The sequence below is a fragment of the Schistocerca nitens genome, chromosome 5, assembly GCF_023898315.1.
Source record: "Schistocerca nitens isolate TAMUIC-IGC-003100 chromosome 5, iqSchNite1.1, whole genome shotgun sequence".
NCBI classification, from domain to species: domain Eukaryota; kingdom Metazoa; phylum Arthropoda; class Insecta; order Orthoptera; family Acrididae; genus Schistocerca; species Schistocerca nitens.
In genome coordinates this window covers 604,860,204-604,884,575 of record NC_064618.1, presented here as the reverse complement: position 1 = coordinate 604,884,575, position 24,372 = coordinate 604,860,204, and the positions used below count along the sequence as shown (strand labels likewise).

Below are 24,372 nucleotides of genomic sequence, written 5' to 3'. Positions count from 1 at the left end.
CTGAAATCTAACTCTACTACAATAACAGTTACCTGAAGTACAATGAACACCTCAAGACAGATCTGCGGAAACCGAAATGCATCGAGTAGTTTATCAAAAGACTTATTTTCGTGACTGAAGGTGACTATAAACCATAAAAGTAATTTAATATATGCAAGTTACAGAAAGAACAGAATTATTCTTTTTTGTTGTTGCTTATTTTGTTGTTGCTTAATGGCATTTTTACAGTGAGGTTATTGCACTTGGAATACTATCTCAGTTTTGATTAGGATACAGACAAGCATTGGATTGAGTTTTATCGTAAAGTCAGTCCTTCGGCTCCTCTAGAGTTTATTCCTGATACCTGTAGGTCGCACGAGGCCTACAATAGATGACCGGACAACTGCCTGACCGTGACTCGCAGCTGTTGTGATTCCAGAACTTCACCACCGGGCGGCGTCGCTCACCCTCCACTGCGCCAGCGCCGTTTCAGTGTCGGAGTGTTCCTGTGGAGCGGCAACTGCCGCAATTTTCCCGCTCTTGAGCCGCAGAGCGCCCCTGAAGAGCGGCAATTGCGGGGACTTTCGCCCGAGCCATTTTGTGCCTTTGCGTGTCCGGAGGCGGTGCTTGCTGCCAGCGATGCTCGCCGTGTCGCGCGGTACGTGGAGCTTAGGCCCCGACACTGTGCTCCAGGGATGGTCAGAGACAGTGGGGCGTCGGCGACCCGGTGCCGTGGTGACCCACACGGATTTTGACTGGTGCTCTGCTGTGGTGGCATTGGCGGTGGTGGACCCGCTGCCGTGGTACATCGCCGTGACCAGCCGCAGCGCGAAGTGCGGCACCTCAGCCAGGGACAGCACACTCACCCCTAGGAACAGGCTCAGGATGCCGCCGAATGACACTGCAAACGCACGACATTGCTCACAGTCTTCGTGTTATGCTTTCAAAAATCACATTATACAAGGTATCTATTGATACGTAATCAGCATGGTTTCAGAAAACATCGTTCTTATGCAACGCAGCTAGCTCTTTATTCGCACGAAGTAATGGCCGCTATCGACAGGGGATCTCAAGTTGATTCCGTATTTCTAGATTTCCGGAAAGCTTTTGACACCGTTCCTCACAAGCGACTTCTAATCAAGCTGCGGGCCTATGGGGTATCGTCTCAGTTGTGCGACTGGATTCGTGATTTCCTGTCAGGAAGGTCGCAGTTCGTAGTAATAGACGGCAAATCATCGAGTAAAACTGAAGTGATATCAGGTGTTCCCCAGGGAAGCGTCCTGGGACCTCTGCTGTTCCTAATCTATGTAAATGACCTGGGTGACAATCTGAGCAGTTCTCTTAGGTTGTTCGCAGATGATGTTGTAATTTACCGTCTAGTAAGGTCATCCGAAGACCAGTATCAGTTGCAAAGCGATTTAGAAAAGATTGCTGTATGGTGTGGCAGGAGGCAGTTGACGCTAAATAACGAAAAGTGTGAGGTGATCCACATGAGTTCCAAAAGAAATCCGTTGGAGTTCGATTACTTGATAAGTAGTACAATTCTCGAGGCTGTCAATTAAATAAGTACCTGGGTGTTAAAATTACGAACAACTTCAGTTGGAAAGACCACATAGATAATATTGTGGGGAAGGCGAGCCAAAGGTTGCGTTTCATTGGCAGGACACTTAGAAGATGCAACAAGTCCACTAAAGAGACAGCTTACACTACACTCGTTCGTCCTCTGTTAGAATATTGCTGCGCGGTGTGGGATCCTTACCAGGTGGGATTGAAGGAGGACATCGAAAAGGTGCAAAAACGGCAGCTCGTTTTGTATTATCACGTAGTAGGGGAGAGAGTGTGGCAGTTATGATACGCGAATTGGGATGGAAGTCATTACAGCAAAGACGTTTATCGTCGCGGCGAGATCTCCTTACGAAATTTCAGTCAGAAACTTTCTCTTCCGAATGCGAAAATATTTTGTTGAGCCCAACCTACATAGGTAGGAATGATCATCAAAATAAAATAAGAGAAATCAGAGCTCGAACAGAAAGGTTTAGGTGTTCGTTTTTCCCGCGCGCTGTTCGGGAGTGGAATGGTAGAGAGATAGTATGATTGTGGTTCGACGAACCCTCTGCCAAGCACTTAAATGTGAATTGCAGAGTAGTAATGTAGATGTAGATGTAGATTTAGGTGAAAAAAACTTCACGCATACGGGTTTTACAATGTGATTGATTGCCGGCTAATGAAAAAGAAATGTCACATTTTTACCGTGGAAAATGGGCGTCAAATAATGAAAATTAGACAACATTAAAAGCACGTGTACGAAAGCATACTAAAACTAAAACTAAACTCCTCCAGAACAGGCCAATGGTACCGACCGGCCGCCGTGTCATCCTCAGCCTTCAGACGTCACTGGATGCGGATATGGAAGGGCACGTGGTCAGCACACAGCTATCCTGGCCGTATGTCAGTTTCCGAGACCGGAGCCCTACTTCTCAATCAAGTAGCTCCTCAGTGTGTCTCACAAGGGCTGAGTGCACCGCGATTGCCAACAGCGCTCGGCAGACCGGACGCTCACTCAACCAAGTGCCAGCCCAGCCCGACACCGCTTAACTTCCGTGATCTGACGGGAACCGGTGTTACCACTGTGGCAAGACCGTTGGCACACGAAAGCATACTACTGTGCAAAAATTAAGAACGAATGTAATTTTTGCATGTGTCACAGCTAAGTAACGTAGCTCCATGAAACTCTGACCACAGATAGAAGGAACTGCTAGAGTATAGTACAGAAGGTAACTGAAGGAAATACACGAGGAGGCGAGTAGAAATGACACTGTTATTCAAAACAATAATTACGCTGAAATCACTGCGATTTATTATGTTCCGCTAGACATTACTGAGAGCTGGTTTCTCAGGATGGGGCAGGATAAGATTACAATTGTGGACGGGGTCGAATCAGTTACTCCCGCTTGCACAACAAATACGTAAACTTTATTTAAAGAAATCTCTTAAAAAAACACAATTGACTGTATGACGACTGAATTCCACAATTTTAGGGCCGAAATGGCTGAAGGCCTAATAGGAAGTCAGCACATATTAAGATAAATACTTCGTTTTAAACTCGACTGAAGGCCACAAACAATTCCAAATAACAAACGGCTGAAGGCCTGAATTATAAGTCAGGAAAACAATTCCAAATAGCACACATCTGAACAGATACCTTGCCTTTAAAACAAATTTGCTTTAAAAAAACTTATTGTAACAGCACTGAAGGCTTTATTATGAAATAAGTGTAATTATTGCTCGGCTGAGGGCCACGCAAACAATAATTAGAAAATTACAAATATCCTTAAAACAAACAACATAATCTAAGGAATCAGGACAAGCGGTTCTCAGCAAGTGTTCCAAGGGTCGGCCTGGGAAGGTAACTCAAACATAAGCTAAGGTGAGACAGGCAGCCAAGAGCTGTACTCACGTAACAGGATGGCAACTCAACTACGGGCAGCTTAAGCACCGACCGACCGACTAACCAATCCGCCTAACGTCCGATCACCGGTATAACGATGGAATATTTTTAGGCAAGGGCGAAGAGACAGACAGCACTACGTCTTCAGAAAACACCCAAGGCTGAAGGAAACACTAGAACCAAAGTAGACGTCAAAAAAATGCAGAGTACTGTACAAGAGACTGTCAAACTACACGCTGTGTCGGACAGCATGAACACGACGAGGAAATGTACACTGCCGGAAAAGTACACTAACGCCCAGGGCAGGTAACTGGAGCGTTAGCGGCCACAAGGCAGAAAATACCGCTGGTTGCACTTCACTAATAAGAATAATACTAAATTCAATGATGAATAACAAATAGAGAAAGACGGCTGCCATATTTCACCACCTTGAAACACTTCATTCGTTGCCGCCGGGCTCAGCGGCCCTGGGAGCAACAACTCACCGACCGAAGGCGAGATCTCAGAATTGTCAAGGTTACATTAGCAGTTATCTCTTCACTCAAACGTCAAGGGTTCGGTGTGCAACGAAGTCGTCGCTCTCACAGCTACCCATATTCCACCCGACAGTGGCAACACGCCACCAGCGGCCCCGCCTTGCCATCGCGCTGCACGGACCTGCTCGCTGCTGCGCCCCAACCGACTGATGTCCGTTCGCAACTCCCCCAAATCCAGTACGCAGACAGCATTAAAATAACTGCTGATTCAAAACCACAAGATACACACGGATCCGGGAAAACAATTCCACCAACAACTCACAATACTAAATGTGGTGTCACCGCTAGACACCACACTTGCTAGGTGGTAACTTAAATCGGCCGCGGTCCTGTAGTACATGTCGGACCCGCGTGTCGCCACTGTGGGATCGCAAACCTAGCGCCACCACAAGGCAGGTCTCGAGAGACTGAGGAGACCTCGTCCCCAGTTGTACGGACAACATAGCTAGCGATTGGACGTGCTAAGCCTTGCTCTCATTTGCCGAGAGATAGACAGTAGAATAGCCCTCTGCTAAGTTAACTGGCGACCACCTAGCAAGGCGCCATTTGTATCAGTGCCTATAGCTTACTAATATTCAAGAGAGACGTATTCCAAGGACTAATTAAAAGTTAAGTAACAAGCATCTACGTACTTTTCTTCTTATTCATTTATAAGTCTCATGTTCCAGACTTCACGCCCGTCTGCGTTAGCCTTGCGTGCCCTGTCGGCTACAGCATTGTGTCTAGGCAGTATGGTCTAGACACAACACTAAAATCAATCACTGTGAAACAACACGGACAAAGCCAGAAGCGGTCGGAAGACCAAATGCACGTCGTCCGCTACGACGACTGACTGAATGACCAACCAACGGTCGTCCCTACTCAAGACAGGCGCGGGAAAGATACCAGTATAAATCGTCGACTGACAACTTATTGCCACGAGGACACACACACACACATACACACGCACAGGTGAAAGTTGCACTACTAGAATATCACGCACTCTCGCGACCACATCCTTCCATCGGACAGTGCATGTATGTTGCGAGCGGTCGGGCGAGTACTGGCTGTCCGGACCTTACTGCTGCTCCGTCCCAACTCCACTCGCTCGACATACGACGACCCGGAAATACTAGAGGCCGCTCCAAAGATGTTACCACAGTACGCGCTACCGATAAGCGCTGCTGCTGCCACTCATGGACAGACAAGGCGAACAAACGTAGTGGCGCCAGTGAACACATTAAGAAAACGAGACGCCACTATCGCTACTGCAAGATTCCAAGCTATGAACGACATCAACGCGAGCTGCACATGGCTCACTTACAAAAGGTGAGACATGGTTGTTAATAGAGGGTTTGATCACCACGGACAGAAACGCATGATCTGCAATGTGCTCTCATGCGGCAACAACGTCTGTAAGGAGTTCTTGTGGTCGGGCGTTCCGATCCTCCACCAGCGACTGATGACAACTGCTGGACGGTAGCTGGTGTATGCGGACGAACTTTAATACCTTTCCCCAAAGTGTACCACATGTGCTCGACGGAAGTTAAGTTGGGAGAACGATCGGGGGAGTGCATTCTCAGAAAACCCTCTTGTACCAATGACTCCTTCACCTGCACAGGATGATTCGGTCGCGCAATGTCATCCATAAAAATGAGGTCGGGGCCAAATGCACAACTAAAAGTCGCACATTGGCGAGAAGTACAGCATGACAGTAGCGTTGACCGGTGAATGTACTGTGTTCAAAGCTCTGGAGGTCAGCACCCCCATGCAAAATTATGCCTGCCCACACGAGAACTCCTGGACCACCAAGACGATCACGTCTGTTCTTGGGTGCATTACACGTTCCCACCTCTCGCCATATGACATAACGTCCAGCACTGTTGAATATGATCGTTGTGAAGGTCTAGTTGTTATGGTGTGGGGAGGAACAATGTTGCATGAGCATACTGGCCTCCAAATCTGTGAACACGCTGCACTCACTCGTCAAGATTATTGCGACACTGTACTCCTTCCCCAGCTGTGTTTTTCAATGGTGCATTCTGTCCCGACTTCATTTTTATGGACGACAATGCGCGACCGCATCGAATTGCTCAGGAAGCGGAGTTCTTTGAACGAAACGATATTTGGCGAATAGACTGGCCTGCCCGTTCCCCCGACTTAAATTACATCGAGCAGGTAGGGGTTGCGTTGGGGAGACGTACTGCGCGCGTCCACATGCACCAACGACCATCCAGTACTTGTGAACCGCGCTGGTGACAGAATAAAACACCCTACCAAAAAACCCTCACCAGCCTTGTTTGCGCATGGGAGCTCGTTGCGGATCATGTATTGCTGTCCGTGGTGACATGAACCGTATCCTGTCTTTTGTAATGTCCAGGGGACCATCACAAATCGCGGTGACTACAGCGTAATTATTGTATTTGAATAAAAGTGTAATTTCTGTTCGCCTCATTGCGCATTTCTTTGTTACTTTACGTACTACACTGTACAATTTCTTTCTATATTTGGTCCAAGTTTTATCGAGATGTTACTTGGCAGTCATACATGACAGGACATTTACTTTCGTCCTTACGTTTTGCACACCAGTGTAGCTTCATTCAGTACAGTGAAACACTGTTGCAAATTTAGTGCAGTGGATAGAGTTTCTTGATTATAATACTGAAGGTGGATGGTTCGAATCCTGTTTTCGGATTTATTTTATTTTTATTTGCAAATTTAGTTCAACCCAATAATACTGTAGTATATATTGTTTCTTAACCCATCTGTGACCTAAATCCCCTGGATTCCTTACTGTTGAGGTATTTCAAAAAGAAACACGTTTATACCAATTCCCCAAAGGCAGTGGGTGCACTGGTTACAAGCTTCTATGCGACTCTTGTAACTGCGGATGCAGAGAAACGTGATACAGCGAGTTTGGAGATGTAGGGAGGTCGCATTGAGAATCAGCTTTCATGATAACGTATGTTTTGTGAACGATATTCTATCACTGATGGTGTGTTTATAATATTTAAGGAAGTTGATTACGCGCTACGTCTAGCCACTGATATTGGATGTAGTATGTTTTCTTAACACTCCATACTGATAGGTTTTGCAGCTATCTCCATCCTAAGACACGTAATTTTTATTTGACTTATGTGTCTGACCTATGACAATTACGTTCACTGTTAAAAAAACTGTGGCTGCGAGACGTATACGGTTCACGAAAAAGTGTATACTAAAGTAGAATTTGGCAGAATAAATGTAACGAATAATATGAAAGAACACCTAGATCCAGAATCTAACTCTCTACCTCGTGTGTTCGCAAAACTCTATCCACTGAACTAAATTAGCAGCAGGGCTCTGGTGTACTGAATGAAGCTATGGTTACATTAGTGCCAAACTGCCAGTTTTGGCGTCCGTTTCCTACCGAAAATACAGGTAGACTGAAATTTTGACCGGCCGGTGTGGCCGAGCGGTTCTACGCACTTCAGTCTGGAACCGTGCGACCACTATGGTCGCAGGTTCGAATCCTGCCCCGGGCATGGGTGTGTGTGATGTCTTTAGGTTAGTTAGGTTTAAGTAGTTCTAAGTTCTAGGGAATTGATGACCTCAGATGTTAAGTCCCATAGTGCTCAGAGCCACCACTGAAATTTTGCCAGAGACGTTTTTGCAATATTAGCATGCAAGGAATCACACTGTGAAAGAGTCCTGGAATGTTTCTTCACTCTGTGTAACACGCAATCGTAGTACCCGCTTTGTTTGAGTTGCCAAAATCACTAAGGGTGAACGTAAACTAAAGGCAGATGAAAGTTTTTTTTTTTTGTAACACTATGAGCTGCTAATAAACAAAGCTTTATTTACTATCAGTCATCATGAGACAACATAAAAATATTTCATGGTGCCTCAGAATGAGTAGCTAAATTAAAACCGCTAGCAAATATAGATTCAGTTATTACCGGCTCGAGCTTTTACACAAACGAATGCTTTCTTTTACTATTTACGAAGTATATAGAATGAAAACGTCCAAAAACTCTTTCAATGATAGAATCACTATATTTCTTCTTAATCACATTACGTTTTGTTAAGGTGGGCGTATGTGTGAGGCAATAACCTTTGATGGAAGAAATGAACACGACATAATGGAGGATCAGGTTGACCAACACATTGAGCAGTGTTAAACTGAAGGAAAGTATCCTGTCGAAATTTTGTTTGTTACAGGCGGTAACAGTCACCTGCAAAGTGCGGAGGGATTGTAGTGAGTTGAATTTCCTACATGGAGAACGTAATATTGTTAGACTTTGGAGCAAGCATCTACCGGTCTCTACTACTTCTTCACTGATGAAACGGTCGCTCGTAAGGACGGCAACATTATCATTTCCCTGTACCACCACGGTGACATTGATTCTTATTCAGTGCTATTTTTAGTCATTGAAGTAATTAAAATTTGCTCTTGAGCGCGGGAGTAGCACTCAGCGCAATGACGTACGCTTACTGCAAGGAATGCGAATGCGCACAAAGCACTTGCAGTTTTTCGTAATAAACTCATTTCATTTCGGCTTGTGGCTAAGTTAACTGTACATTTCTATTTTCAAAACGAATGAACTCGAAATCAAGTTTTGATGACATATAAATACAACAGGAATTTCATTTACGGAGAATTAACACTTGGTCATATTGCTCATTGCTTACTCTGGTTTAATTTATGGTATAAGCAGTGGGAAAGAAATTACTGAAAGCGTCAGAACACGAAATCTCCTTTGTGAGGGGACAGACACGCTGTACTCGTACATTCAGCCTAGTGAAACCAATGTTCGAGCTGCTTGACGAATATGTACCGGCTCCAAGGCCAAGAAAGCCGAAAACGACTGCGAGAGAGATGTGCCGATCCAATGCTCCTTTATACCGCATCCGCATAACGTCACTGGCAGGATGACACGAGGCCAGAACGTGGACTTTTTATGCTCCGTATTACGGCATTTATGAAGACCGAAAATCTCCTGTGTGGAAAACAATACGGGTTTCCAAAATGACGATCGTGCGAAACCTAGCTCGGTCTTATCATCCACGAGACCTAAGAGATAATACAGAGTGGAGCGCGGTAAAGTGCTTTTGAATTCACGTTGTAGCGACACTGTTGGTCGAATAGAGGGGTGAGTGGGCGTGGTCCATAGTGACCGACGGGAGTTTGTATACAATTGTTGTTCAATTTCGAAAATGCAGTGGACTCGTGAAGAGCGCTCATTTTGTGTCGAAGTGTATTTCTCGAATTCCCACTCGCTCATTGCAGTGCAGCGTGCTTTTCATTTGCGATTTGCAGTACCCCACGCGGGCGTGTTCCTGGACGGGACTGAATTTAATTTGGGTAAGTGCATTCAGAACAATAGGGAATGTGTCATCTATACGAAGAGGACCTGAGAGAAGCGTTACAACACCACAAACTGTCGAACGAGTTAGAGCAGCAGTACTGCAATCTTCGAAATGATTAGCTCGGAAACACGCACTTGCTCTTGGCATTTCAAGACGTTCTCTCCACCCATGTAAAATGTGCGTGGTCCAACAATTGTCAGTACGGGGTTATTTAACGCGGAGAACATCTAATGAAGAGATGCTTGCAACCATACCCCGTCACGCAAATGTGTTCTTTTCTGATGAGGTACATTTTCACCTCAGTGATTGTGTAAACAAACAGAATATGCTGTACTGGAGCGACACGAATCCCAGGAAAATACACCAGAGACCCCTGTGTGGTGCGCCATATCACGAGTAGGCTTCATTGGCTCTGACTTTTTCCACGAAAATCTTCGTACTGTAACTGTGATTTCGGATCGTTACTTAAGTATGGCCGGCCGCTGTGGCCGAGCGGTTCTAGGCGTTTCAAACCACGCGGCTGCTACGGTCGTAGATTCGAATCCTGCCTCTGTCATGGATGTGTGTGATGTCCTTAGGTTAGTTAGGTTTAAGTAGTTCCAAGTCTAGGGGACTGATGACCTCAGATGTTAAGTCCCATGCGCTTAGAGCCACTTGAACTTAACTATGCTGCAGGAGTTTTTTTTTTTTTTTTTTAAAAAAAGCCGTTCAGATGTGTGTGAAATCTTATGGGACTTAACTGCTAAGGTCATCAGTCCCTAAGCTTACACACTACTTAACCTAAATTATCCTAAGGATAAAACCAGCATTTACCGCGCTGTACCCTGTAGATACTGCTGCCCATCTTAACGTCGTGTTCATTTACTTTCGGAAGGCTTCATCTACTTCCTGAAGGCGTTCGATACAGTTCCACACTGACGCCTAAGGAACAAAATGAGAGCGTAGGAAATATCAGATCAGCTCCCTGATAGACATGAAGATTTCTAGCAAACTGAACGTAGCATGTCATTCTCTACTCAGAAAAATCTTCTGACGTGAAAGTAACTTCGAGTGTACCCCAAGCGACGGTTACAGCACCATTACTTCAGAGAGTATATAGGGTGTTCAGAAACAGTCTGAAAATACTATAAGGGTGTTGCAGGGCAGGCTGTGTTGACAAATAATTGCCGGCCGCTGTAGCCGAGCGGTTCTAGGCGCTACAGCCTGGAACCGAGCGACCGCTACGGTCGCAGGTTCGAAGCCTGCCTCGGGCATGCATGTGTGTGATGTCCTTAGGTTAGTAAGGTTTAAGTAGTTCTAAGTTCCAGGGGACTGATGACCTCAGATGTTAAGTCCCATAGCGCTCAGAGCCATTTGAACCATTTGACAAATAACTGTTGAGAAAAAAATTCCATCCGTCGCGCAGTTTGCGAGTTATTTAGCATTGAAGTTAGCCAATCATGTCATCGCGAGCTCAAATTCAAGCAACCTGCCAGAGACGGTTTCGCCAGACGTGTTCTTCGTTAGGTTTCCTCTAAAGGAATAAACGTAGTTTTTGCTCACCTAACTAAATTTACCACTTCCGAAAAAGGTATATTTTTAAATGGTAATGAGCATTTGAACAAGTGATAACTGACAGACCCAGAAATGTCTGTGCATTATCGCAGTTTAACGCGAGCAACGAGCTAATTGGCGAACTCCAGTGCTAGATAATTCGGAAATGGTGCAACATATCAAATGTTCTCTCTTGACAACTATTTCTCACCACAACCTCCACTGCAACGCCCTTTCAAGCTTTTCATATTATTTCTGACTATTCTGTATATAAATGACCGTGTGAATAAAATCGGAAGTTCCATGAGGCCTTTTGCCGATGATGCTGTTGTGTACAGAGATGTCACAACGTTAGAAAATTGTACCAAAATGTAGGGAGACCTGCAGATCGACGCTTGGTGCAGGGACTGGCAGTTGACTCTCGACATAAATAATTTAAGGTGTTGGCCATAAATAGGCAGATTGTATGATTGTATAACAATCACTGGTAGCAGTCAAACAATAAAATATCTAGGAGTATGCGTACGGTGCTGTTTAAAGAGGAATGACCACATAAAACTAATTGCAGGATTCAGTGGATTCAGTGGAAGAATACTCAGGATGTGTAGTCCACGCTCAAAAGTGGTAGGTTAAAAAGACTCTCGTTTGATTTATACCTGAATATTACTCGTCAGTGTGGGGTCCGTATCAGACAGCGTTGATAGTGGAAATAGAGAATATTCAAAGAAGAGCGCCTCGTTTCGTTACAGATTCATTTAATAAGCGCGAAAACGTCACAGAGGAGCTCAGCCACTGCAGACGCTGCAAGAGAAGTGTTCTTCATCACAGTGTGGTTTAATGTTAAACTTCCGAACGTGTACGCTTCTATAATATTCAAGTAATACATTTCTTTCTCCTTTGTATACCTCGACAAACGACTATGAAAGAAGAAATTGAGAGATTCGAGCCTAGACGTACGCTTAGCAGCAGTCATTCATCCTGCAAACCATTCGGGACTGGACTAGGAAACGTGGGAAGTAGCAAGCTGTGTTTCCAAAAGTAAACGGGCGGTGATCAGATACAGGCATCACGTCTCTTCAATGACAGTTGTGCTAAACCTGACAATATTTATGTCCGAAACAACAGACACCAAATATATGTAACTAAGGTCAGGATGGCCAACGATCTCTTCAGTGCAGTTGCACACCAGGTTCGAACTCTTATGGGAATCGGCGAAATGCAGCGATTAATGAGGGGCACTACATTAGTAGTGTGTGGATAACTTGAGAGTTTGGGTCTGACGGGAGGCGTGCTGTGGTAGTCCGTGCAGTTGCCATGACCACTGCGTCCGGGTGGCTTAGTGGTGAGAGCGTCTGGCTGGTAAGCAAGACTCGGGTTCGAATCCCTGTCCAGAACAAATTTTCAACCTTCCCCGTCGATTTAAACCAATACCCATTTGCAGCCAACGTCTGTAATTCCTTTGCATCCGATAATAATTGCTGCTGCCGATGAATAGACGTCTATCTCAATCAGTTTCCGAAGGGACACTGTGAAGTGAACCACATGCAGTGGACGTCTGAAGCCGGGTGCTTCGTGAAAGCTATTGAACCAAATAAGCAGCACGTCTTCAGCGGGTCAAATAGCCCATAAAATGGATAGTTGCTGAATGGAGGCGTTTGGTGTGGTCCCATGAGTCGCTATTTTGCCACTTTCTAAATGATGCAATATATCGAGTGCACCGCCCGCCCAGTGAGGCATTAACCTCTTCATGTGTGGAGGGTGTAGATCATGTCGCTAGCAATTCTGTGATGTTTTTGGGATCTTTTTCGTTTCCTGACTCGGACCTACTCATTCATGTTGTTATACATGTGGACCAGGACGCTTATTTCTACATTCTTGGTGACCAAGTGCGGCCCTTTCTTCTATTTCCCTACGACGAGTATGCTGTGGACACTTCCGTCTTCCAAGATGACAACAGTCTTGTTCGCATTGCTGTATTAATACATTCCTGCGTTCCTGGTTTGGAGAAGACTCAGGAGCCATATAGCTCCTCGACTGTTCATTAAATTACCCGATATTATTCCCATAGAAAAAGTAGGCTACGGGATTATTTGGAACAGTAGATGAAACATAATAAACAACACTCTGGGAATTTTATAGCTCTTTAGAATCCAATCGTCATGGCTTCAGCTGGATATGGGAATACCTGTTGACTCTACCAAGCAGAATTGTGGACATTATCTACGCTAGAGACAGTGTTTCATAGTAGTAAGTGACAAATATTTTGTATAGTGCGCTTGTTTAAGAAAATTTTTGGGTCTCTCTTCCAAGATTATAGTTATTTCTCTCGGACAAACAAAATATTTGTAGGCAGCATGTGGTGAAAGTGATTAAGTGTATGTGGTTACTAGGCGATGGTCAGCGCAAAATCCATCCTGCGACAGGGAGTAGAGAAGACTCTGCATGCGGTGCCAGCATCGGCCAGGTTGGGCCGTGGCAGGCAGCTGCTAGCTATGAGTCTCGCTTGCGGTCATCGTTTACGCAAAAAAGACTTGCACATCGTATCAACAGATAGTGAAATACCTTATATCAGGTCTGGCAATGAAATATCCCTTCTTAATTATTTCAGATGCCTTTGCAGTTGAAGAGTATGCTTTGAATCAAAATTTAGTTCCTGCACATTGGTCTTCCTTACCGACTGTCCCTCTCTGGAATCTGATAAAATATATTTTATATCAGTTAACATGTTACTCGATTCGCACTGAGACTTGGAATTTATGAGAATAAGACTCTCTGCGACATGAAACACCTACCTTGTAGAGTCTCTCAGTCGCGTTCGTTGAAGATTATTGTGACGCTCTCGAGATGACTAAATAAATTTGTAACGAAGCAAACAGCTCACCTCTGAATCATCTGTTTCTTTTCTATATTCTAGTTGCTAAGGACCTGAATACAATAAAAAGTAATGAAAAACTGGTGGGACAAGCTTCTTCGTGAGTGAATTACAATTCATAACTCTTCCGATAAATTTCATTACAGTATCTACCTTTCCCTCGGATAGATTTAGACGGTCGTTCTTTCTTAAAGCGCTGCAGGCATCTACTGGTAGTAACTTGACGGTTGTGAGATTTCAGTGATTGATTACTGATATGTTGTCAAACGACAGTTACTTACGCTGAAGGTCAGCTATCAGACTCTGCCACAAACTGTCATCAGTTTTATTGGGTTCGAGAATAGTTTTCTAACCATGCAACCCTCCTGTTCAATTGGAGTCCGTGCTTTCCCAAACTGGAACAATAATAAATAGTTCTTCTGCTTTGTTCTTGTTGTGGTCTTCAATTCGGAAACTGGCTTAATGCAGTTCTTCATGCTATTGCTTCCTGCGCAAGCACCTTCACCTGTTGCAACCACATCCATTCGAATTTGCTTACTTTAATTAGGGCTTGGTCTCCCTCTCAAAGTTTTTACACCCCAAACTTCCTTCCACTAAGAAATTCACGATTCCGTGATGTCTCAGGCTGCATGCTATCAACAGAACCGTTTTTCAAGTCAAGTAGTTCCATAAATTTCCTCTTCCCTGAAATCGATTCAGTACCTCATTAGTTATCCTATCTATCCATTTAATCTCTAACTTTCTACTACAGCACCACAGTTTAAAAGTTTCTATTCGCTCCTTCTCTGAACTGTGTATCGCCCGGATTTCACTTCCGTACAAAACTACACTCAAAAGAATTCATAAAAGACTTTCTAACACTTAAATTTATATTAGTAAGTAAAAATGACTCATTTTAAGGAACTCTTTTCTTGCTGTTGTAGATCTGCATTTTATATCCTCTCTGTTTCTGTCATCGCCATTTCCTTTGCTGCACAAATACCGCCAACTCTCGATAATTCGAAATTTAAGGAACCTCAGACAAAGGTCTAATAATTGACAGCTAGACTTAACGACTGTTTGACTAGCCATGGTTGAAGCAAGGAAAAGTCAAAATAAGGGTAAAGATTACAAAAATAAAGTAAAAAAAATAGTGTTACATTTTGAATAACATTCGTATTTCTTTCCGAAGGGAATCAGAAATTAGCTACTATTCATTTTATTTTAACATTTCAGACCAAAGGCACATATAATTTCGGAAAAAAATGCAAGAAAATCCTAATGTTATTTTGCAAAGAAACCAGTCATCTTTTGAGTAAACAACGGACTGCTGTGAAGAAATTGATGATGAAACAATTGAAGAGTTTATTCGAACTAACGAATATTAAATAGCGGCTAACTTCGAATTATAAAGTGTTTGCGGACGTTCTTTCAAGATAATGCCTTCGATTTTTCGAGTGTACCAAAATACATAGTATTTATTCGATTTCTAGTTCAGTTGTAGAGAAATTCGATTTATCGAGGTTCGAATTAGCATAATTGACAGTAGTAACATGCATGCAGGGTCTCATTTCCTAATCTAATTCCATCAGCATCGTTCGATTCAATCCGACTACATTCCTTATTCATTTATGGGTAACCAGGAAACCTCAAACGCCGCCTGCAGACCAGGTAGCTGGAAAATAAATATGCTATACAATGTACCCTGCACCACACACTGTTTGGCGACTTGAAAAGTATATACGAAGTAGAAATATGAAACGTTTTAAGTGTAATATTTTTTCAGAAAACGCTATTCAGTGGTATTGTGTCCTCGGCTATCTGTTGCATGTCCCTAGACTTGTTCCAAATGTCAAATCGCGGAGTAAATATTTGAAATATTCATCACCAAATGGTGCAAGTTCTTTGTCCCAAGCAGTGCTTCCCTCTGGAGTTCCGAGTGCCGTCCGTCAAGATTTGCTCCATTTAGTCTGGGATAATTTGAAGAGAGAACATATAAGTTTTTGATGAGTGCGCACTGATTTTTGAGGTGCGACATATATTTTACACTCATAGAAAAGCGTAACTGGTGAGTAAGCCGTTTGTTGCACAAAATTAAAAGAAAAATATTCTTGAGCCAGCGAAACTCATGAGCTCATTACATGTAATTCCATTAGATAAAACTAAGTTCTTTGGTTTTAAAGGTGCTGCTGAAAACACTGTCGCCAAGTGATTAACTTTCACTGTTGCGAGGCTGGTTTGTAGGACCTGCAAATGCGTTATGATCAAAGTGTCACATAGTCATCCATCTCAAATAGCTATTAAAATTTTACTGTGAGACACTAGAATGGAAAAAATGTGAATGTATTCAAAAGAGGAAAGACTACGGCTGATGTATGACTATGGATGATATATGCCTGCCGCCCTTCATCTGAAAGCACAGTCATGTAAGCCAGTTGCAAAACATAAAGACCTACTGACGAGGTTGCCACTTATTCCTCGGCAGTGAGTTCTACAGTAAACCTTGCAGCGCCTGATACCAAGATTGAAGTTGTGTGTCAGTACAGAAACTTTTTTTCTTGCATTTAATTTTGTTAATCCAAACAAAACGCAGTGCGTCAGTATTAACGACACTTAAACAACTTTCTTTTAGCCATCAGTCTTCTGAGTAGACTGATGCCACGTGCCTTTGTTGTGCCAACCCTTTAATCTCAGAATAGCACTTTAACATACACCCTCAATTATTTGCTGGATATATTCGAGTCTCTGTCTTCCTCTATGGTGTTTACCATCTACATCTCCCTCTAGTACCATAGACGTTATTCCCTGACGTCTTTACAGATGTCCTATCATGTTGCCCTTTCTTCTTGTCAGTGACTTTCATACATCCCTTTCCTCGGTGATACAGCGTAGAACCTCCTCATTCTTTACCTTATCAGCCCACCCAATTTTTAACATTCTTGTGTAGCACCACATCTCAAATGTTTCAGGGCACGTTACACTACCACACAACGATTTTCTCCAAACGTACATTGTCAGGAATTTCTTTCTCAAACTAAGATGAACGTTTGATACTAGCAGACTTCACTTGGCGAGGAGTGCCCTTTTTGCCAGTGCTAGTCTGCTTTCCATGTCCCCCTTGCTCCATACACCACGGCTTATTTTGTTGCCTAGGTAACATAATTCCGTATCTTTGTCTACTTCGTGATCAAGTTTGATGTTAAGGTTCTCGCTATTTTCATTTCTGCTGTATCTCATTACCTTTGTCTTTGTCCGATTTACTCTGGATCCATTAGATTGTTCATTCCATTCAACAGATCCTGTAATTTTTCACTTCACTGAGGATATCAGTGTCATCGGCGCACCTTATCAATCATCTTATAAGGTACCGCTTATTTGCAGTTAATAGCGCATTTTACTTTATTTCTGGTTTTGCTACTTCATCTACATGAAGTGAATGTATCAGCACTGCGCTGCAGTACAGACGGAGTAAGAAGCGAGCTGTTTGTTGCCACGTTGGCCAGCAGAGGCGGTTGGCCGTCTTGCACTTTCAGGTCCAGTGGTGTGTGGTACCGATGCAGAAATCACTTGTGACGTCAACAAAGAGATTCGTAGGAAGAATACATTTATTCTGGCGGGAATCAAGTAATTGTTATTAAATATTTTCTAACAAAATTTGTCTTTTGCCACTCATGCGATAGGAGGAGTCAGCGGGTTATAAATACTATCTTTCAGGGATTTTTAAATGCCAGAAAACGTTGACATTAATAAATAAACGAATAACTTCGGCATAACCGAAGATGTACTGTCTTATACCTACTATGCCGATTATACGCTCAAGTTACAGACAGTGCACCACAGCCTGCAGTAGTCGGTAGGACGGATGCCATTCGATATAGTCATGCGGTATACCATGCTCTCGTACTGTTGATAACCTATAATCACTGTGAACAAGTTTATTTTATGATGTTTCTTAAGTAAACGCACCATAATGGCATCCCGAGTAAAAATAATCAGCACAAAAAACTTTTGCTTGCTTCATTACGTAAAACGTAGACAGTATAAAGGCTTGGTGGATGGACACAGGTGGTCGGACACCAAAGTGAAAGTGTCTTAACATAAGAAGAAAGAAATAGAAGAAGCGAGAGAAGAAGAGGTATTGGGAAGGAAGAAGACGGGCAGAACAAGCTGCACGTGATCCTGAAGGGTCCTAACGAAGGCTCTGCAAGGGGACATAAAATTACAAAAGCATCTCCACATAACAGCTGAACTGAGACATTTCTTGAGGTTTAGTACGAGTAGTGGAGGGGGGGGGGGGGGAGTGGGGGGGAGTCCCACTAAAGAACCTTTCTTCTATTTCCGTAATTGCTTCTTTGAAGTATAGACTGAACACCAGGGACAACGAGAGGCTACGACCTTGTCTTACACACTTTTTAATCCGAGCACATCGTTCTTGCTCCTCCAGTTTTATTGTTCCCTGTTGGTTCATGTAAATATTGTATAGTGCCCGTCTTTCTCTGTAGCTTTTGCTCAGAATTTGTAACATATTGCAACATTTTATAATGTCGAACAGTGTTCCTCCAGATCGACAAATCCTATAAATGTGTGTAGATTTATCTTCAGTCTTGCTTCCATTATCAACCACAACGTCAGAACAGCCTCTCTGGTGTCTTACCATTCCTAAAGTCGAACTATTCGTCGTCTAAGAGATCCTCAATTTTCTTTCCCATTTTTGTATGTTATTCTTGTTAGCAACATGGATGAGCCTTAAGCTGATTGTGCGACAGTTCTCGCACTAACCGGCTCTTTATATCTTCGGAATTGTGTGTATGATGTTTTTCCGAAAGTCTGATGGTATATCACCAGTTTCATACATTCTACACACGGACGTGAACAATCGTTTTGTTTCCACTTCCCCCACAGATTTTAAATATTCGGAAGGAATGTTATCTACCGCTTTTGCCTTATTTGATTTTAAGTCCACCAAAGCTAAATTCTAATTCCAATACAGGATCCCCTACTCTTCCCTATTGACGCCTACTTTTTCTTTTTCGCGTCATCAGATAAGCCCTCCCCCCTCATAAAGGCTCTCAACTTACTCCTTCGATCCATCCGCACTTTCACCTGCATTTAGCAGTGGCTTTCCCCTTGCACTGTTAATGCTACCACCCTTGCCTTTTTTAATTTCACCGAAGGTTGTTTTGACTTTTCGACATTCATTTGTGTTTCAATTTCTCCACATTTTTCATGTAGCCATTTCGCTTTAACTTCCCTGCACTTCCAATTTATTTCATTCCTAAGTGACATCCATTTCTGTATTCCTGAATTTCACTGTTGTACTTCCTTCTTTCGTCGACCAAGTGATGTATGTCTTCTGTTACCCTCGGTTTTTTCTTGTACCCACGTTTCTCTTTCCAACTTCTGTGAGTGCCCTTTTTAGTGATGTCCACACCTCTTCGATTGAACTGACTGCTCTGGTATTTCTTGTTGCAGTATCCACTTCTTCAGGGAATTCCAAGTGTATCTCTTCATCTGTAGTAGGTCTACTTCCGTATTCCACTCCTTTGCACACTAGTTCTTTCTCATTGGCACATAGTGAATGTTGGAGGAAAATTTGTGAGCCGGCTTTCGGCGCGGCTCTGACAACGCGGTCCTACAAGGCCGACACACAACAGCGCGCTGCACTGGGTCGCTGGGGCAGTGGCCTCAGCACTGCGGGAGCCTGTGACTCGGACCGAGGAGAACGGGGCGCTGTATTGGAAACAAATAAATTATTTAGAAAGTTCTCGCCGAGTTTTAATATGGCACATTCTACCTCCTGGCACCAATCCACTACATTTGGTGTCTTCCCGCTGCATTTGGTCATCCTGATACATTCGGTGGCAGAAGTCGGCACTACATTTGGTGTCAGACACCACTACAGTACTTAGAACCAGTTACTTCCCTGGTATAGCACTTAGAACTTTCTTTTACAGTATACTTAATTTCTAATTTATGTCATTACTTTACGCAGTGATGCGAGCTGCAGAATTTTGTGATATCGGGATACCTTCCCAATTTATAGATACAAATACGTTATGTACAGAAGCAGATATATTGTGTTTTGATCCTCATGAAAAAATGCGAGATTTGGCACTTCAGAACTCTTCATATGATGGTTTAAATGTACCCTATCTTTAAGTGAAGACCATCTTGCTGAGAAACAGTGAACCTCATACATGTTTTCATTTCGTTTTCAGGTCAAGGACCATGAAAGCTGTGCTTCAGCTTGGTTCCCAGTAAGCCGAAGAAAAGTGGCTTGGGTAATACCATAGGGAACTCACCGATGAACCGAGCGAGGTGGCGCAGTGGTTAGACACTGGACTCGCATTCGGGAGGACGACGGTTCAATCCCGCGTCCTGCCATCCTGATTTAGGTTTTCCGTGATTTCCCTAAATCGCTCCGGGCAAATGCCGGGATGGTTCCTTTCAAAGGGCACGGCCGACTTCCTTCCCCGTCCTTCCCTAATCCGATGAGACCGATGACCTCTCTGTCTGGTCTCCTTCCCCAAACCAACCAACCAACCAACTCACCGATGAGCTGCGCCGCGTCGAACGTGAGCTCCCGCAGGTAGAAGACGGCGGCGGACTCTGAGTAGTAGACGTCGAGGTAGGCGTCGGACCGTATGGCGGGGTTGGCCTCGTAGCGCGCGTCCACGCCGTACTCGTAGATGTGGCAGTCGGGCAGGCACGAGCAGTTGAGCGCGCCTGCCGACTGTCCGCTCTCTGCCGCGCCGCCGTCGTCCACGCGGTAGAATCGCAGGTCTCCTGCGGAAGTCCGGGAGCAGTTCTCATAATATGCAAAGAACAGCACATTCCTCAAACTGGGGAACTATCAAGAATGGGGTTCCACAAGGGTCAGTCTTGGGTCCTTTGTTGTTCTTAATATATATTAATGACTTGCCATTCTATATTCATGAAGAGGCAAAGTTAGTTCTCTTTGCTGATGATACAAGTATAGTAATCACATCTGACAAACAAGAATTAACTGATGAAATTGTCAATACTATCTTTCAGAAAATTACTAAGTGGTTCCTTGTAAACGGACTCGCACTGAATTTTGATAAGACACAGTACATACAGTTTCGTACAGTGAATGGTATGACGCCATTAATAAATATAGACCTTAATCAGAAGCATATAGCTAAGGTAGAATATTCCAAATTTTTAGGTGTGTCCATTGATGAGAGATTAAATTGGAAGAAACACATTGATGATCTGCTGAAACGTTTGAGCTCAGCTACTTATGCAATAAGGGTCATTGCAAATTTTGGTGATAAACATCTTAGTAAATTAGCTTACTACGCCTATTTTCACTCGTTGCATTCATATGGCATCATATTTTGGGGTAATTCATCACTGAGGAATAAAGTATTTATTGCACAAAAGCGTGTAATCAGAATAATAGCTGGAGTCCACCCAAGATCATCCTGCAGACATTTATTTAAGGATCTAGGGATATTCACAGTAGCTTCTCAGTATATACACTCTCTTATGAAATTTGTTATTAACAACCAAACCCAATTCAAAAGTAATAGCAGTGTGCATAACTACAATACTAGGAGAAAGGATGATCTTCACTATTCAAGATTAAATCTAACTTTGGCACAGAAAGGGGTGAATTATACTGCCACTAAAGTCTTTGGTCACTTACCAAATAGTATCAAAAGTCTGGCAGATAACCAACAAGTATTTAAGAAGAAATTAAAAGAATTTCTGAATGACAACTCCTTCTATTCAATAGAGGAATTTTTAGATATAAATTAAGAAAAAAAAACAAAAAAAATTATTTAAAAAAACACAAAAAATAAGAAAAAATGTTATATTAACTTAAGTATGTTGTTAAATTAACTTAATTATGTCATGTATTGGGAAATTTGACTCGTTCCACATCATTACGAAATATCGTATTCATGATCCATGGAACTAGTATTAATCTAATCTAATATAGGCCGTCCGGGACTTCCGTCTCACTACTGTAGCACTGCCATTCATCTTGATTTACGTCATTTTATGCAACACCTTAACGGAAAGATGGAGTTAGATGCTGGGATACAACCCGAGGCATGAAGGAGTACATAATTCGGGAATATAGGGAAGTGTAGAGAGTAGAAATAGAGAGTGAGCAATGCTTGACTACAGTAAGACTCAAGTGAATGTGAGTTGTGGTAGTTAAATGAAGAAGCTTGCACAGGACAAACATGTAGAGCAGCATGGAACGAGTCTTTGGAGCGACGGCTGGAACAACACAACGTATGTCCATTGAGTAGCAGAGAGTCTGATAAAACAGGGTACTCTGATGAAACAGGGTATCGTACTTTTCTCGTCTGATATGTGCTGCCATCTCCCGGTAAAGATAGTAACCTCTTTCTCACTCGATGACCTTCATTCTTAGAGTAGCTTCCGGGCCTTCAAAAACATAAATGAAATGTTGATGGTGTGGTGAGGCCCTCAACTACGCACCCACAGACTCAGAGTTGAAATATTGAAAGTTTTCGCTGGTTTTGTTGTCTAGGGGCTGGATACGTAGTTGCCGCATTAAATGCCAAATACTGCTGCGTCTACAGTATACAATATGAATATAAAAATGAATCGAATGGTCGAAGGTTCCTATCACTCGGCAACAGCGAATGTAACGTAGAAATTTATAAATAAAATATTAGGATTAATTAAAATCTGCAGCTACTATTTTTAACGACTTTAATTTTTTTTTCTAATCTTATGCGACTTAACTGCTAAGGTCATCAGTCCCTAAGTTTACACACTACTTAATCTAAATTATCCTAAGGACAAACACACACACCCACGCCCGAGGGAGAACTCGAACCTCCGCTGGGACCAGCCGCACAGTCCATGACTGCAACGCCTTAGACCACTCGGCTAATCACGCACGGCCGACTTTAAATGATGAGTACGATAGTACAAGTACTTTTGAGAATGTGGTATATTTCTGAAAAACACTTCCCGGTGTCGATGGTCCAGCAATTAAATTAAATATAAGTTGAATCACAGGGAAACAATAGATTCCTACTTCACGTAATCAGTTATGAGCAACAACATGGCTCGCGAGATTTTCACTTCTTAACGCATACTGCGTCTTCACTGCAGAAGCCACAGAAATCTCACAAGTGCACAAGTCGGCATTACAAAATATTTCTATCTCCCGCGACCACGCACAAACTGCTCCACTCTCCAAGTCTTTCCCGCGACTGTCCATCGCTTCTTCGTGTCCAGCACTCTCTGTGTCCTGTACGACTCTTCCTCGCGCTGCACTGTTCCACACTGCCTCGTGTCCTCTCCCGTACCCCCTCACTTCCATATAATCTCTCCACGTGTCCTTTTTGGAACGATCGCTGTGATTGGCTAGAGCGGTCCTGCCCTGTCTTCAAGCCAACGCACACATACAAATATACTGAAAAACATTACAACTACTGAATTTACATTTAAATAACTTGAAATTAAATAAATATTCCTATGGCTGGACCACAAACACGCTCTAACACACATTATTAAATATATAAACAAATTAAATAAACATATATCAAAGGAACAGCAACAAAAGGTAGGCCAGTAGCCTAATGTCTCTGTGCTTTCTAAAACACAGTAAATATTTAATCAATTTCTTCATAAATAGTATATATCAGATATAAATACATAGAAGAATAAATATATTTATAAGCATGCTGCTACCGTTTTTTCGTGTAACTGTGGAGTGCTTATGACCTGATCCGATCGATAGTAATCGGCCACTTTGACCTCCAATAACTCAAGTACTATTCAAGTTACATGCCTGTAATTCATACCAGTTTAGGTTCACACTAATAGCTTTCTAAAGACACGTCGATCGACGCAATCGGATGAACCGTTTAGATTTTGGAAATTCGTTGCTGGATGTGACTTGTATAATTTACGGTAAGATACTAAACTTTAAACTAATAAAGATATTGAAATTCTGATTACACCATCAGAATCGTCGTGCATATAATGGTAATGTACATGTTTCTTTTTGAGGTATCATGATTCATCTGGATACTATTAATTACTATACGAACTGTGAAATGTCTGCCATTAAGGTTTCACAAAGTCCGCCATCTTAGGCACTCCCGGCGCGTCTCCTTCATCGACACAACGTCATCATGGAATTCCCAGCCACACAGCTGGACTCACGTGTTACCTCACAAGCTACAGTCTGTTGAAAGCAACCAAGAGTTCGCTCGGTGCAAAAAAATGTTTTTGCAGTGTTGTGTTGTAATATTCGAATGTGAATTGTGCCTTTATATTTGCGAAAAACTATTTTGAAGACTGTAAAGTAAGTATGATATAAGTTAAACATTGTCTGCACTACAGATCGTTGAGTGTTTCAAAACGTTTGTCCCGCTCAAGGGCTGTTTAAATCAACTTGTTCTTAACATGGCGTTGTCGGATAAAACAGGGTGCCACTAAGTTTCATAAAACAGGGCAGTACCCTGTTTTATCTAACTGATTTAAAAATCGCCATTTGCGATTTTCAAATTTTTTATTTAGTTTGTTCAATTAGCAAATTTATTATTATTCACAGGATCGAACTTAAATTATGCCATAATAACGGCTGCTTACAAAAGAAAATTGACAAACAGTCATGGAGTCAAGAGAGTATGAAAGTTGGCCCAAACAATGGGCTATTTGAAAGCATCAAAGTC

At 42.8% G+C, this 24,372-nt stretch overlaps 1 protein-coding gene across 1 annotated transcript in view; it reads right to left on the bottom strand.

Moving 5' to 3' along the window:
• Window positions 1-214: 214 nt before the first annotated feature.
• LOC126260177 (uncharacterized) overlaps window positions 215-24,372 on the bottom strand; it is a 53,657-nt gene continuing 29,499 nt past the window's right edge. The window contains exons 3-4 of the mRNA XM_049957440.1: window positions 20,228-20,461; window positions 215-880 (exon numbers count right to left, since the gene is read on the bottom strand). Of these exons, the coding sequence (XP_049813397.1) occupies window positions 423-880; window positions 20,228-20,461 (692 nt within the window). The 3' untranslated portion in view covers window positions 215-422. The remainder of the gene's footprint in view (window positions 881-20,227; window positions 20,462-24,372) is intronic.